The sequence below is a fragment of the Aethalodelphis obliquidens genome, unplaced genomic scaffold (genome assembly GCF_003676395.1).
Source record: "Aethalodelphis obliquidens isolate GAN/ISIS:26980383/991018 unplaced genomic scaffold, ASM367639v1 scaffold1, whole genome shotgun sequence".
Lineage (NCBI taxonomy): Eukaryota > Metazoa > Chordata > Mammalia > Artiodactyla > Delphinidae > Aethalodelphis > Aethalodelphis obliquidens.
In genome coordinates, this window is record NW_020837945.1 from 83,220,594 (window position 1) to 83,236,844 (window position 16,251).

General features: G+C 36.5%; 1 protein-coding gene across 8 annotated transcripts in view; it reads right to left on the reverse strand.

The window, feature by feature from the left end:
• YEATS2 (YEATS domain containing 2) overlaps window positions 1-16,251 on the reverse strand; it is a 111,682-nt gene that overhangs the window by 31,618 nt on the left and 63,813 nt on the right. For 6 of the 8 annotated variants that reach the window (XM_027110620.1, XM_027110589.1, XM_027110570.1 and 3 more), the window contains 7 exons: window positions 15,453-15,497; window positions 13,023-13,203; window positions 11,801-12,043; window positions 10,134-10,292; window positions 8,515-8,618; window positions 7,058-7,165; window positions 6,405-6,587 (listed from right to left, as the gene is read on the reverse strand). In XM_027110620.1, the coding sequence (XP_026966421.1) occupies window positions 6,405-6,587; window positions 7,058-7,165; window positions 8,515-8,618; window positions 10,134-10,292; window positions 11,801-12,043; window positions 13,023-13,203; window positions 15,453-15,497 (1,023 nt within the window). The remainder of the gene's footprint in view (window positions 1-6,404; window positions 6,588-7,057; window positions 7,166-8,514; window positions 8,619-10,133; window positions 10,293-11,800; window positions 12,044-13,022; window positions 13,204-15,452; window positions 15,498-16,251) is intronic. The other 2 variants (XM_027110580.1, XM_027110598.1) reach the window with 2 other exon arrangements.

Below are 16,251 nucleotides of genomic sequence, written 5' to 3' on the forward strand. Positions count from 1 at the left end.
TACCCCAAAAAAAAAAAAAAAAAGTTATTTTTTTCTATACTTTCTAATCTTTCCTTTTCTTAAAGGTAGACATTTCATTAAAAAAGAAAAAGTATAAGCTAGAAAAACATTTAATTCAATTAAAAAAAAAAATCCCAGCACCCAAAGAATGAAAGTTAGAAGTACCTAGTTCTAAAAATACCGTAAATTTTTTCAAGTAAAAGAATACTTCAGAGCTCTTTTAAAACAAGGTCAATAGTACAATGTTCAATTAGAAGAAACAACTTAATTAATGGAAAATTGGGGCAGTGTTTCACACTCCCTAATTCTTTATTTCATAAAAAGAACTTCTCACCAGAAACTAGATAAAAAGACTTTTACATTCTTTTTTAAGAATGGAAAAGATCTGTCTTCTAAAGGCAAAAAAGATAAAGAAGAAAGTACTTTTCAACCATCAGATTGGAGGGGAAAATTTTAAAGCCTGATAATACCAAGAATTGGCTAGAGGATATGGGGAAACAGGAACTTTTGTTCACTGCTGGTAGAAAGGTAAATTTGTACAGCCACTCCAGAGAAGTACTAGGATATCTACTAAAATTGAAAATTCACCCTCTACTGGTAGGGATATATCCCAGAGAAATCTTAGACATGTGCTCAAGGGAACATACACAGAAAGTCCAAGGTAGCATTATTTGTAATTACAAAAAATTGTAAGTAATCTTAATGTCTACAAAATGAAATATGCTTCATGTCTACAGATAGAGGAATGGATAAAATGTGGTATAAGACAGACTGACGGAATAGCATTCGTTAGTTACAATGAATGAACTGGAACTATATATATATCAACATCAACAGACTTTGCAAGTACAAATATTGAGTGAAAGGGGAGTTGCAGAAAAATATGAGTATAAATATCTTTTATGTAAATCTTCAAAATTCACAACACTACATGTTACTTACGGCTATTATGTATGTAATAAAAAGTATGGACTGTCAAGCTACACATCCAAATTCATGACTGTTGTTTTGGGGAAGAACGAAGTGGACTGCAACTTTATCAGTCATATTTTATTTGGAGAAAAAAATGTTGAATTAAATATGAACATGTTAATTCACAGTGGAGGATATGTGGATATTGATTATATTATTCTCTGTATTTACTGAAATTTTAGAATCTTCCCAAATTAAAAAATAATAGCATTACCTAAGGTAGAACAAAATGTCAAACCATATAACAACTGATGAATGGGATTTTTAAGTTAAATAATCACTAAATCATACATGGTTCCTTTTCAAAGAATGTGAATATAGTAAAATACACTTGTCATGTGCTCGGACAATATGGCTGATGTAAAGAAAATGGTCCCCTAATCAATTGTTATAAACCAGTGTATCACAGAGGAAGGAGTATAGGTTTTTATAAGCAGTCAGACCTGCTTTCTCAGTTTTGTTCCATCAGTTAGTAGCTGCACAGTTATTTAACCTCTTTGAGTTTTAGCTTTAGATATCTCATCTATAAAATACCTCATAAGATCATGAGGCATAAATGAAAATAAGTTTATAAAGTGCCTAGCCAGCATGATGTACACAGTAAACGACAGCTGCAGCCAGCACAACACTTGTTACTATGAACTGAAGACTGGTGATCTATGAGACTACGTAGAGACTCAGGACAGAAAGCCAAAGGATAAACACCTGTCACTATCTTCAGCATTTGGCCAGGGCAGAGGACCTTGATCTTAAGGTTCAGTTAATCAAACAGAAATCAAAATATACAGATAACAGCTCGTATCTGCTTTAATATTCTAGGAGGAGAAGATCAGCAAAATGCTGGTAACTGCTGAAATGGAATAATGGACATGTAGGATTCATTAAAATAGCCTCTGCACTTTTATGTACGTTTAAGGAAGGAGGGAAAGAAAGGAAGAAACAAAACAATCAAAGAGGGCTTCCCTGGTGGCGCAGTGGTTGGGAGTCCGCCTGCCGATGCAGGGGACGCGGGTTCGTGCCCCGGTCTGGGAGGATCCCACATGCCACGGAGCGGCTGGGCCCATGAGCCGTGGCTGCTGAGCCTGCGCGTCCGGAGCCTGTGCTCCGCAATGGGAGAGGCCATGGCAGTGAGAGGCCCGCGTACCGCAAAAAAAAAAAAAAAAAAAAAAAAAAAAAATCAAAGAACCAATGGGTTGGGGGGAGAAATAAGTTCATCTAGAATGGAGAAGAGAAAACTCCCAGCTATCCTGGCTTGGTTAAAACAATCCCTGATGATTATCCAAATCTCTTCATTCTGACTGTATGAGCCTCATTATATAGGCAACATGGAGTGTTACTGTAGCTACAGAGCTGGGCACACTCATTCCCCCTAGAGATGTGGAGATATACAAACTCTTCTTACTAATCAAGAACTTTTCTCTGCATTGATAAAAAAAAAAAGCTTCTTAATCCAGAAAATTATTTTTAAGGTATGGCAGAAACTGCCAGCTGAACCCCAATATGTATTCTTTGCTTCTCTCTCATAGTAACAGAACCCCCGATTTTCAGCTAGGGACATGGCCACACAGAATACCTACTATATTTCCCAACTCCTTCACACCTAGGTCTGACATCTCATTTCTGGCTAAAGGGACGTGAACAGAAGTGATGAGTGCAAATTTTTGGTTCGCTCTCCCCAAACCCTCTTCCCTTCCCTTTTCCTGCTGGCCAGAAATGTGAACACGGTGGCATGAGAGGAAGTGGCTATCATAGCCCACAAGCTGAAAACCAAATTTTGAAAATGACAGAGCAATGAGATGGAGTCTAGATTCTTGATGATTGTGGATCCAACACAGCAGGGCCGCTTACCAGACTTTCATGTGTGAGAGAAGTAAACTCATTTAAGCTCCTGGTTTGGGAATTTGTTATAGTAGTTGAACTTTTTTCTAAGACGTCTGTCTTTACATTTCCTAAATATATCACACTTAATAATCCCTTGTATAAGCTAAATTACACATAATCTATTTTCATGTTCCTAAATTAACAAAGAAAGCAAAGATCTTAAAGGAAAATAATATATACATGTGATATCACTTATATGTGGAATCTAAAAAAAATACAACAAACTAGTGAATATAACAGAAAAGAAGCAGACTCACAGATATAGAGAACAAACTAGTGGTTACCAGTGGGGAACAGAAAAGGGAGGAGGTGCAATATAGGGGTAGGGGATTAAGAGGTACAAACTATTAGGTATAAAATAAGCTACAAGGGTATACTGTACAACACAGGGAATACAGTCAATATTTTATAAGTAGAAATGGAATTTAACCTTTAAAAATTGTGAATCACTATACAGTACACTGGTAACATATAATATTATATACAAACTATACTTCAATTTAAAAAAAGGAAAATAATACATACATGTACCTATTTTAATTTCTTTCCTCCAATCCCATGCATCTGACTTGCTTTTCCCTCCTTGTGCCAACCTCTATCCTCACACTCAACTGCTTCAAAATGTCCAGAATATGACACACCTAATCCCTCCGAGAGCCAAATAAAACATAACCATGCTGGCCACAGGAGGGCAGTTTTTACTAGCAGAGCTTGTCCACCAAGAGCAAACTGCTCACAAGATAAACAACCCCCCCTTTATTCCAAAACACTGAGGAGAATGAGGAAGTCTGGCATTCTACTGAGGAAAACCCTATGCACAGCTGTCTATGACACCACAAGCAAGTCTCTTGAGTAGGACACTGTAACTCCAAATTAGTTTTTTTTTTTTTAATACAACATTTGGCCTAGAACCTGAAATCACCTACCAACTGATTTCCTCTTCCCCTCCCACAGCACTGCTCTCCGAATTTCCTTAGTTTCACCTTTGTTCTGTACAGTTTTAAATACTTAATTTTGATTCATGCTTTGATTTGGTGTTTCTATTCCTGCCCTCCCTGTGCCCTGTACAGACCTTTGCAAGTCAGAATCTACTTTAGCAACCTGAAGGTGAGGATTCTCTATATGTGATTTTTCCCTGGATGCTGAAAAATACAGCCACTTACGATTTAGTTCTCAATGACAGTAACTATTACATGGTACTCACACATATATACATAGGACTCATCCTCACATAACTTTAGCTGCTATCACTTATTTAGCACCTGCTCTGTGCTAGGTCCTCTATATACAATGATCTCTAATTCTCCTACAGCACTGAAAGGCAAAGGGTATTATTTCCTTTTACTAGATGAAAAAACAAGGCTGAGAGAGATAAATTTGCCCAGCTCACACAAGTAATGAGTGGCTGAGATCTGAGATGTGTAACAAGCTCATGCTCTTTTAACTACACCACACTGCTTCCTTCCCATATGAACCACCAATTCCTCAACTGTCTCTTTTCATGTCAAAAGCAGCACCGCTTTCTACTTTTATGAAAATGATAAACTGTATTTCTATTGTGCCAAAGTTGTGTGGAAAGTGAAACAGTACCATTCTGTTCACCCTCCTGTTTTCCTCCTGTTTTCTGGCATACTTTCTCTGACTACACCTCAGCAATAACCAGGGACACCCTGTACTTGCAGACAGCTCTTTATCTCAAGTCTAAAGCATGTACTAAATTTCTGGGATAGATGTCTTGTTTCATGTTCTGCTTCTCCGTAGTTTTTTCACACTCTTCTGTGGCTTTTCTTATCAGGTACCTTTACACTTAAGGCATTCTAGCACAAACCCAGCCATTTTCTCTTGGTCCTACCTTGCCATTAGGTAGGTGGGAATGTGACAAGAAAGCCAATACAGTTGTTCAGTATTACTGGGTGAGCAGATTTGCAAAATGCAGAAGTGGCAAAAAGCAGAAACTTTTCAGAGCTTCTGAGCATAAATAGCAATGCTATCATGATTCAAAAGCCTAAATCAGTAATACCATGTATTTCTAGGTGAAGCAAAATAGATTTTAAACAACATACAGGATGTGTCTGAGTACGAAGACTAGATGACAATAACCGATTCCCGAAAGGACTTGAACAAAATGCTTATCCCTGAAGCCAAAACAACAGAGGGAGCATCAGGAAGTAGTTGGGGGTTGCCTGTTTTAGTGATTCTGGCTATGGAATCCCCAAAGTCAAATTTTTTTTTTTTTGCAGTACACGGGCCTCTCACTGTTGTGGCCTCTCCCGTTGCGGAGCACAGGCTCCGGACGCGCAGGCTCAGCGGCCATGGCTCACGGGCCCAGCCGCTCCACGGCATGTGGGATCTTCCTGGACCGGGGCACGAACCCGTGTCCCCTGCATCAGCAGGCGGACTCTCAACCATCTGCGCCACCAGGGAAGCCCCCCCAAAGTCAAATTTGATGCTGTAATTCCATGGTTCCTAAATTTACCTAATCATATGAGTCAGTAGGAGAGTTTGTTAAAAATCCACATTCCTGGGGTCACCAAGAAGTTCTGATATTTTTAATCATCAGTTGAGTCTTATGAGCAGAAAAGTTTGGGAAAGTGGTTAATGAACTCTTACAGATTTTAGAACCACCTATAAGACTATGAATTTTTAACTCAATCTATATGCAGCCACCTAGACTAACCAAAATATCTAAAACCTATTTTAAAGTTGAAAAGCAAGCGTTTCACATAGTACTCTTAATAGCTTTAGGATATATCTGCCCTAAAAGTAAGATTATTTAACTCTGGATGTTCTAAAAGCATGCTTAGGTTACACACAATGGCTCACAAATTTTAACAGTTCTGGAATGGGGAATTTTGGAGTCAACCAGACCTGGGTTCAAATTCTCTGTCACTTATTAGCTGTATGCTCTCAAGGATGTTGCTTAACCTCTCAGAGCCACAATTTCCTCATTTGTAAAATAGCAGTGAACATATCCACCTTGCAAGGTTGTCTCAGGTTTACAGATAATATGCAAATAAGAGCATGATATACTTTGGCACTCCTAAGTACAACGGATGCAGGGAAACATGTATCTCTGTTTCAGAGTTCTCCCAATATGTAAATTCCCCAAACCTCCAAATTATAAAGAAAATAAACTCTCTAAAGAGCCAAGAATTATTTAACAGATCACACAGTCAAGACATCAGAGATGCAAACTATAGCAGTCTCCTATCAGAAATAAACAGGTAAAACAGTGGACCTCGATCCTGTCAGTTAGACTTGAATCAAGTGTGTCCATGACGTCAATCATCTTCACTGTCGGAGAGATAACACGGCATCTCTTCACCTCTTGAACTGTCCCTGGGCCCTCTATAAACCATGTCCCTGCTCTTGTTAATACTATGAAAAGAACAGGTGGGTTTAACACCAACTTATCTGCTTTTCCTACAGGGCTTTCATCCACAGGTTCTCCCGGGACCATCAACACCATCACCCTTTTCAGCACTTGTCCATTACTTAGGCAAACAACGTTCACTGACATGTTGACTTCCCCATCCTTACCCAACACAAACCTTAGAGGGCTGAATCTTTGGTGACTGGGCAGTCCCTTCTCCAGCAGTTAGGACTTGTTTTTGAGGGGACACAGCTATCATGTGACCCCCTTTCACAGTCACATACTGAGGGAGTGGTGACTGGCTGGCAGCTCCTGTTGTTGGTACATGAGAGGCTTCTCCAGGTTCCTGTTTGATGATTACCTTGCAACAAACATGATAATGACAATGAATAAACAGCCCATGAAAAATGCTACTAATATTTGAATTTATTCTGTATGCAGGAATTAATGAAGCCCTGTATGTAAACAATGACTCCACTAGAAGGGTAAAAATACTGCTTAAGTATAGCCCATAATAGCTATTAAAGGGACCAAAAGTAGGATGTGGACTAGATCCAGTGTATCTGCAAACCAACCTCGTCATTTATTTTAGACATTGGTGGCAAAACAGCACCAAGAAGTTCCCATCTTGCTAGACTCCAAGGGCTGCCCTGTGAACACCACTAAATAAATGGAAGCATGTCTCAGAAGTAGGATCCAGTCTTAGAGATGAGACATACTAAAAAGTTCCATGATGTGGGGTAGTAGCATCAATCAACTCCAACATGCCACAAAAAGATTCTGTAACAAGAGCTTATCCACTTGTGGGATAATCCTCTCATGAATACTTACTTTTGTGAAAGCTCCAAGTCCTCCAGTTATAGGTTTGGGGCTTTGAACCTTAGGGTGACTCCCAATTGGGCAAAGAGGTGGCATAGATGCAAACAAAGAATCCTCCTGCTGTGTTTGTAAAAATACGTATTGTACAATTAGGATAAAGTGAGTGATTTCACTCTAGTCACATATTTAATACAAACCTGTGACATTCCCTAGCAACAAAAACAAACAAAAAGCCCAAAACTCTTTGGGGGCTTCTGAGTCCCTACACCTGCATTTTAATATTGCTTGAAAAGACAATTCAAAGTAAGGCTATAAATTGGCAAGAACCTACTCATCTGTGCCCACTGTAAACTGGAAAGACTCCTATCATACCACCTGTAACATTTGGCTGACTCATTGGTTTCATGTCCAGTCCCCTGCCAGATGCTACTAAAGGATAGGTACTGTATTCTATTTCTTTTCTATCCCTAAGGTCTACGCACTAAATAAACAAATGAATGTAACAGGCAGTGACAGTGTTTCAGTATACCACACCATTGTAACAGTACTTGCAACTTGATCTGTTACTCTGGACTAAATACCCAGGACGCAGGGGGAAATTTTTCACTAAAAATTTTAAAAACAATACAACAAAAAGAACTTGAACAATTAGCAAATACAAAGACAGCAAAGGTCAAAATTCAAAATTACTGTCATTTATCTCTAATTCTCAAATACAAAAGGCAAGTCTCAGAGACAATTTTCCATAAATAAATGTTGGGGGCAAGAAACAAAGTTAAGAACACTGTTTAACTATGTAATGAAAATATCATCAACAAACATGCAAAAATGCACTGGTAGAAAATTAAGACCTTCAAGGAATTCTTACAATTCAGGCATTCATAGAACACAGTGCTCACAGATTACACTGCATTAGAGAAAAACCTCGCCTTGGATCAGGAAACTATTCAATATCATCACAATTAAGTGCCTAGATATAAGAAATGCTGTGTTAGCACCAGTCATGTAAGAGATGATCTTTGAATTCTCAGGAATTCTCAAACAGGAGTTTATACCTCAGAGGCTCTAGCCTTAAGGTAGCCACGACAATAACAAATAAGCTGAATAACTAAGTCAACAGCAGTGACTGTCTCTGCGGAACAGTGAGCAGATATCTAGCACTATGATCTGAACAAGTCAGATCATATTTGGAATTCTAAATTTCAAAGGACTTCTTATCCTGAAGAAGGGGGGGGAAGGGGAAAATACACTGTGGAAAGATACGAATTATTACTTTGTAAAGAAAAATGTATAACAAAGCTGTCAAAAAAAAATCATAGGTAAGGTAGGGGAGTCTGAAGAACTTGATCTTTATGATACTTCTTAGCTTGAAGATTCTACTTTATGAAATCTGCATTATCACTTGCAAATTCTGGCTCAACTTCAGTGTACCACGTTTAGAAACTAGCAAAGTGCAATAAGAATGTTACCTTGACAGCAGATGTTACAAAACTACTTCCATGAATTTTAGGAATCGGGGAACCTGTTCCTTGGGAGGCCTGAGAGGCAGTAGAGAGCTTGCTGGTAGGACTTCCTGATAAGCAAGGTAGATTTAAAAATAAAGTATAAACAAAGTAAAATTTATAAAATGGAATTTTAAAGCCATTTTCCACCACCCTCGTCTTCTCCCCACTATGTATTGTTCATTTTGAAGGGCTGAAAACTCACAACCATGATACTATTATAGAAAAAAACACTTAAGGATTCATCCTGTGAAGCTGACCGCTTCATCAACCTAAAAAGGGACAAGAAGCTAGTAAGGAAGTGTAGAAGAATAAGTAAAGTAAGTAGACATTATATATTCTGCACTCATATAGAAAGAGATACTGTAACATAATGGTGTTGGCTATTTCACAATGTGCCAAAATGTATGCATTCAACTGAATGCTAGTTCCTTCAAAGTAGTTTCACTAGAAGGTTATACCTACTCCAAAATGCTGACATTAAACACTTTATACTCCATCAGTACAACTGGCTTTAGGGTCTGATCAAAATAAGTCACATTATCTACAGTCAACAGTAAGTCAAGACTAAAAATGGTACTTGGCCACCTCCTCCATTTACCAAACTTGCCTGCAGAGACTTTGGCTGATTCCTAAAATTAAACATCCTCAAAAGACACCTACTTGGCATCCTTAGGTGTACTCAAAAGGGAATCTCTGAAAGTAGCATTTTTTAAAGGAGTCCCACAATTATAATCATTGTTAAAGAACATAACTTTCTAAAAAAATAGTTGGAAAGGCCCAACACACATTAATCTGTGTTAAAATCAAACATGTTAGAAAAAAATCAGTCTCATTATTTTATAGCTATTTCTCTTATTTCTCTTTTCGATATTTCTATTAGAAGTGAAAGCTACAGGAAAGTTTACACAGAGGTGCACGTGTTTAAACAGTTTAATTGAAGGGAATAAATAAAATGTTAGTGAAAGTACCTCAAAGAAACCTGAAAAGCTCTCTGTATTTATATGAGGTTATGATGATAAACACGGGGAATCCAAAGACTTCTTATGCTTCCTATTAGAGTTGTTTTTTGTTTTAAATAACTACAGGGTTCAGCTTCCCTCCCACATGCAAGTTTTATCTTATTCACTGAAAAGTAAAGATCACTTTTTTATTTCACTGGGGAAAAATATGTATGGCTCACAAAGCTATTCTTGCTCTAAAGCTTAATTTTGAGAAGTTAATCACACATTGCCTAAAAAGAATGTCTTCTAAATGAGAATAAAATCCACTCTTTTTTTTTCCTTTTTTAGAAAATTAATTATGGTTCACTATGAATCTTAAGAAATTAAAAAATAAAACTTAAGTAAATTCCTAAAAATATAACTTTTACAAGAAGTAAATCTTCCCTCAAATAGCACTGGAAAACAAAAAAGAATATATATATATAAATATATATATATACACTCTTATGTATTCCCTCCTCTTGTTCATGGTTGAAGATTTCATTCTCCTATTATATGGCTACTAAGTCACATTAGGATTCCACCTCTAAAAAAGATCAAATCTTGGGGATTGCATGAATATTGTTCCATTCAAACACACACCTGCAGTAGGAGTGGTGGCTCCAATAACCTGCCCTGGCTTGTCCACGATAACATAAGGATTATTAATAACAGAACTGGCAGTGCCTTGCTTCACATGGACTGGAGTGGAAGTTGGGGTTCGAGGCAATGGCGATGGACTTGGGGTTGATATAGGGGAACCTTTATTAATAAAAAGAGAAACAAAATAAACTAAACAAAATAGATATATTCAGCCCATCTAAGAGGACGCTAAAGAAAACGGAAGAGGGGCAGGGCCACCAGTACAAAGGCGACAAGTTGGGAAAAGAGAATGGGACTGTAAGTTTCAGGTACTGAGAGCAGCCGCAGCAGCTGAGGCCAGGGGTTAGTGCATTTTACTCTCTACATCCTTATCCATGTAGCAGCAGCAGCAGTCAGCCTGTTAGAAACAGATACTGAGGTCCTACCCCAGATCTACCAAATATATCAATAAACATTTAAACATAAAATAACATAAAATAAAAATAAGTATTTTAACAAGAGACTCCAGCAGGCATATTAAAGTTCAAAACACAGTGCTTTTACACAAGTGTGGAACTGCTGCATCCCCAGGTAACAACTTGGGCAGGTTGTTATAATACTGGTTATACTTGAAGAAACTGAAGTTAGGGAGGCAAGTGAACAGCTAGACTTAGGAACCAAGTCTTGATTTGCAATGAATTTCCAATAGGAAAATATGAAATTCATCCACCAAAACAAAAGTCTCTCTCAATACCATATCACAGCCACAAGCCAGAGATTCGTGTTCCCATAGCTCTCAGAAGTTACCGACAGATACATCATTAAACATCCTCAACAGTTATTGATCAAATCTGTTATCCATGAATTTCTCTAAACTTCAAAACAATTTATATGTTCAGCCTATTCCACCTCTGAAGCAGCAAGCTCCAAAACGCTTCTAACTGGTGGGTAAAATTATACATTCTTTACCTTTTATCAATTTCAAGGACTTGGATCATATTTCTGCTTAGCTATTTTTAGCACTGAACACTCCCCCCACCCCCTTCATTTAAGAATTACATAGAAGTCTCCCACTGCCTACGTATTTCTATTGACTCACTTTCATGTCTTTTCTGAGGTGGCACAGTCAAAACTATAAAGCATATTTCTACTAGAAGTTTACCTAACATAAACTGTTGTGCGGCAATGGACAACTCAACCTCAGTGAAAATGAACAACCTATCACAGGAATGAGTAAATTTCTAGTGTGGTTATAGAGTATAAAAGATATCTCAATCCCAAACCAACCCTTGAAGCTTAACTACAAACCAAAAGGCATCTAATTTTTTTCTATTACTAGTCACTCTGGTTTCCATATATAATTCCCACACTTAATTCCTACCTTAGTTTCCTCCATACATCCTAGCAAACAATTTACCTGTGCTGATTCTAGATGAAAATTTGGGTGCTTTGAATTTTATTTCTTTCCTCATTCAAAAATTGTTTCCATATGAATGACTTTTGTTTTTGTTTTGTGACACTTTTGCTTTGCTAATCAACAGTGATGAGCTTGCTTGTTAACTAAACAAAAACCCTGCTTAGAAAAGCTAACAAAAAAAAACTAAAAAAAAAAAAGAAAAAAAAAAGCCATAGTACTTTATCATTCTAACAATTTTTACACACACCAAATTCATATATACCACGTATACCTGAGACAATCTTGCAGCTCATGGTGATAGGCTGGAAGGATTTTCCAGGTGACTCCGGATTAGGAACCTGACTTTGTGGCACAATTTTGCAACTTGATGCTATTGGCTGAAAAGCTGAATTGCCATGAGAACAAAAGGTGACTTTCTGGGATGTTGTCATTTTGGTGGGTGTTCGTTCCAATGAAGATGGCAAAGAATAAAATGTAGTGTGTCTCTCAGCTTCAGTGTTGGCTGGGAATCCTTCTTGAAATGAAACACGCAAATAAGTCATCAACCACTTTGAAATCCCTCACCATTTCAAGAACCATTTAAGCCATTTACCAGTAGTAAAATAAATACAGTTGACTGGTATTTAACACTGCTTTATGTATTTTCTGGTGAAATGTAAATATCATGCCTAGAATCATGTTTCATTAAAATGCTTCTTTCAAAAAATTAGAAAACATATTAGCTAACACTATATAATAAAATTTATAAGTTCATTATGTTCTCCCATTCTTTATATATGAATTGATAAACTGTTTAGAGAAGAAAAACTCAAAAGAAAGCATTAGCTTAATCTAATGATGTCCTGTTTTATTAAATGCCCATAAAAAGGATGCAACTGAAACTTAAGAGAAATAAAGTTGAGATTTTTATAAAAGAACTAAAATATTAACATCACATTAAACGTAGACTTACAGATCATACTAACACCATTTAGAATCAATTTTATATCGTACTTGTATATGTTATATAAGTGAACACTTAAATACTTAACTATATACTTATATATTTACTAAATAAAAAGATGCCATAGTCAAAATACATTTGTTGATGATAAGTCTTATATTGTATTTTAAATAAGATTAGATACTAATATTTGAACTTCTTGTTCACACAATTATGGACCAAACAAGAAAGTCTTCCTGTAACATATTAGAGGAAACCATTATATTCATCAAAGAATAAAAATGTAATGCTTTTCAGTGAGTTTTGTGTTCTATAAAATGTCGATAAAACTGCATTAAAATTTTTTTCTGAGAAGAGTAAGGGCTTGGCTATTTTCATAATAGGTCTGTGTAGAAGAGCAGCATGCCTACTTATGCAAAATTTATTTTCCATACACTCATAAGGCACTGAAAACAGCAGTTCAACATCAAGTGATGGAAAGGAACACGCCATAATGACTGCTCTATACAAGGTAAAAATGCATTTCCATACAAGGAAAAATATATACTACCTTTCTCCACAGAGGTATCAGGTACTGGCTCATGTGACTGCTTTACTGGTGAGGACGCTTTCACAGGGGCTGGAATGGTCAAAGGCAAGGATGGTGGGGCATCTGAGATGTCTGACTCGGAGGACTGAGGATAAACGGTGTCTTCTCCAAGAGAATGCCGATGGAGCTCAACATCCACTACCTACACGATCAGGCAACAACTGGGCTCATGAATCCATCATCAATGTCACAGAAAGCCCCAAACCTGTCTCAAAACATGGTGCTCTAACAGACGTTGCCAATAATTTCTATTCATACTTCAAAGGCAATTTCAATCTCAATAACTAAAGGATTTATCCCAGAATGTAATCTAATCTGGCTTAATAGATCACTCAATGAAACCAATCATAAAATTGGGGAACTTCCATTTAGTGTTTCTGCACCTTAGAACACTCTTTCCCCCAATCTCAGCATGACTGCCTCTTTCTCACCATTAGGTCTCAATCAAATGTCACCTTCTCAGAGAGAACCTTACCTAACCAACCTAGCTAAAGCACCCAACTTGTCCTCCGGCTACTCTCTTCTTTATAGCACTTATTTGTAAGTGAAATTATCTTATTTGCTTTTATATTTACCATATACCTTCTCCCTACTCTCAATACAACCAAGAATAAAACTCCTTGAGAGTAGTAGCTACTCTCATTTGTTCATTTTTGTATCCTCAGTACCTGAACCAGTGCTTAGCATATAGTATGTGCTCAATAAATAACTCCTGGCATAACACAGCACATTTCCCTGAAGAGAGTAAGGTTTAACTTAGCTAATTCTAATCATAATGGCTACTGCTGATATATCATGAATACCAAAAAAGGAGGGGGAGGATGGGGTGGGAAAACAAAGTTGAAGGTCTAATACTTCCTGATTTCAAAATTTATTATTACAAAACTATAGTAATCAAAACAGTGTGGTACTAGCATAAAGACAGACAAATAGACCATCAGAATAGAATACACTCTCACATACATGGTCAAATTATTTTTGACAAGGGTGCCAAGACCACTGATTGGGAAAAGGACAATCTTTTCAACAAATAGTGCTGGGAAAACTGGAGATCCACATGCATTAGAATGAAAGTGGAAGTTTACTTTACACCATATACAAAAATTAACTCAAAATGGATCAAAGACCTAAACATAACACCTAAAACAATAAAACTTAGAAGAAAATATAGGGGCAAAGTGTCATAACACTGAATTTGGAAATGATTTCTTGGATATGATGCAAAACGTACAGATAGAAGAAAAAACAGATAAATTAGACTACATCAACATTTAAAACTTCTGTGCATCAAAGGACACGATAATAGAGTGAAAAGGCAACCCACAGAATGGGAGAAAATATCTGCAAATCATATATCTGATAAGAGATTATCTCAAGAATATAGAGACACCTCCTAAAAATCAGCTACAAAAAAACAAACAACCCAATTCAAAAATGGACAAAGGATTTGAATTCACATTTCTCCAAAAAAGATATATAAATGGCTGATAAACACATGAAAAAATGCTCAACATCAATAATTATTACAGAAATGCATACCAAAACCACAAAGAAATACCACCTCACACTCCCTGGATAGTATCAAAAAAACAGAAAACAACAAGCACTGGCAAAGATGTGGAGAAATCGAAACCCTTACACACTGTTGGTGGGAATGTAAAATGATGCAGCTGCTATGGTAAACAGTGTGGTGGTTTCTCAAAAAATTAAAAATAGAATTACTGTATGATCCAGCAATTCCACTTCTGGGTATACACCCAAAAGTACTGAACACAGGGACACGAACAGAGAGACCCACATTCTTAGCAGCATTATTCACAATAGCCAAAAGATGGAAGCAACGCAAGTGCTCATTGACAGACAAGTGGTTGAACAAAATGTGATGTATACATACAACAGAATGTTACTCAGCCTTTAAAAAGGAAGGAAATTTTTATTCATGCTATAACATGGATGAATCTTGAGAACATTATGCTAAGTGAAATATGGCAGTCACACAAAAAAAAGAATACTGTATGATTCCACTTATGTGTTACCTAGAGTAGTCAAATTCATAGAGACAGAAAATAGAAGAGTGGTTTAGGGGTTGCGGGAAGAGGGTGAGTTATTATAAATGGGTAGTTTCAGTTTTCCAAGATGAAGAGTTCTCTGGAGATGAATGGTAGTGACAGCTGCGTGAAAATGTGAATATATTTAATACCACCTAACACTTTAAAATGATTAAAATGGTAAATTTTATGTGTATTTTATCACAATTTAAAAATAAATAAGTAAATAAGGGGGGAGAGAAACTTTTTATAAAATTAAGCGTTCATTTTTTTTCCTAATTAAAAATGAAGATCAATTTTCATTCTACTTGTTTCCAAATAATACTGTAGGAAAATAACCTACCGTCTCTGCTCCAAGAGTCTGCAAGCCAGTATAAGTTCTGTCCAGCTATTGAAAGACAGAAGAGTATTAAGTTTCACTATGCTTACTTATAAAGCTTAGGATACAGTCTTATCTAAAACCCCTTTCACTGCAAGTCTTCATATCATAGGCTCTACTTTTTCATAACATATAAATTCATCATGTCAATAAAAACCCTCAATTTTCTGAGAGAAAAACTGAGTAAAATAAATAAAAACAACCTCAGACATATAGGTAGTTATTATAAAAACAGGCTATAAAAATATACATGCAGTGTGATGACACAATTATATACTTAGGGTATATTTACTAAGCACTTGTGCAAAAAATGAATGAAAATTTAGGCAATATAGGCAATACTAATAACTACCAGTATATTAACTTCATGGATGATTTATTTTAGAGGAGAGAAAGGAGTATAAATTGAGGGAATGTCAAAAATATAAATAAAAAAGTTTACAATTACATACAAAGAGGTTAGGTTCTTATTCTTATACTTTAATTTATATTTAAAATTAAAATTTAAAAAAAGGATTTGTGGCAGCTTACCATATAAATCTTATACAGGAAGATCAATAGGTAAAAATGGTTAAGTTGGGTAGAAAGGAAAGAAAAGGAAAGGAGAGATGGGGGAAAAAATGAAGCCAGGGATAGGTTAGTAAATAGAAAATTCTAAAGGCTTGCAAGAAGTAGATTTCAGTCTGGCTGAGTTCCTTAGCAGGGAACACAGAGAAGACAACTCAGTCATGAGACCTAGTGTTCATAATAGAAAAGGCAATAG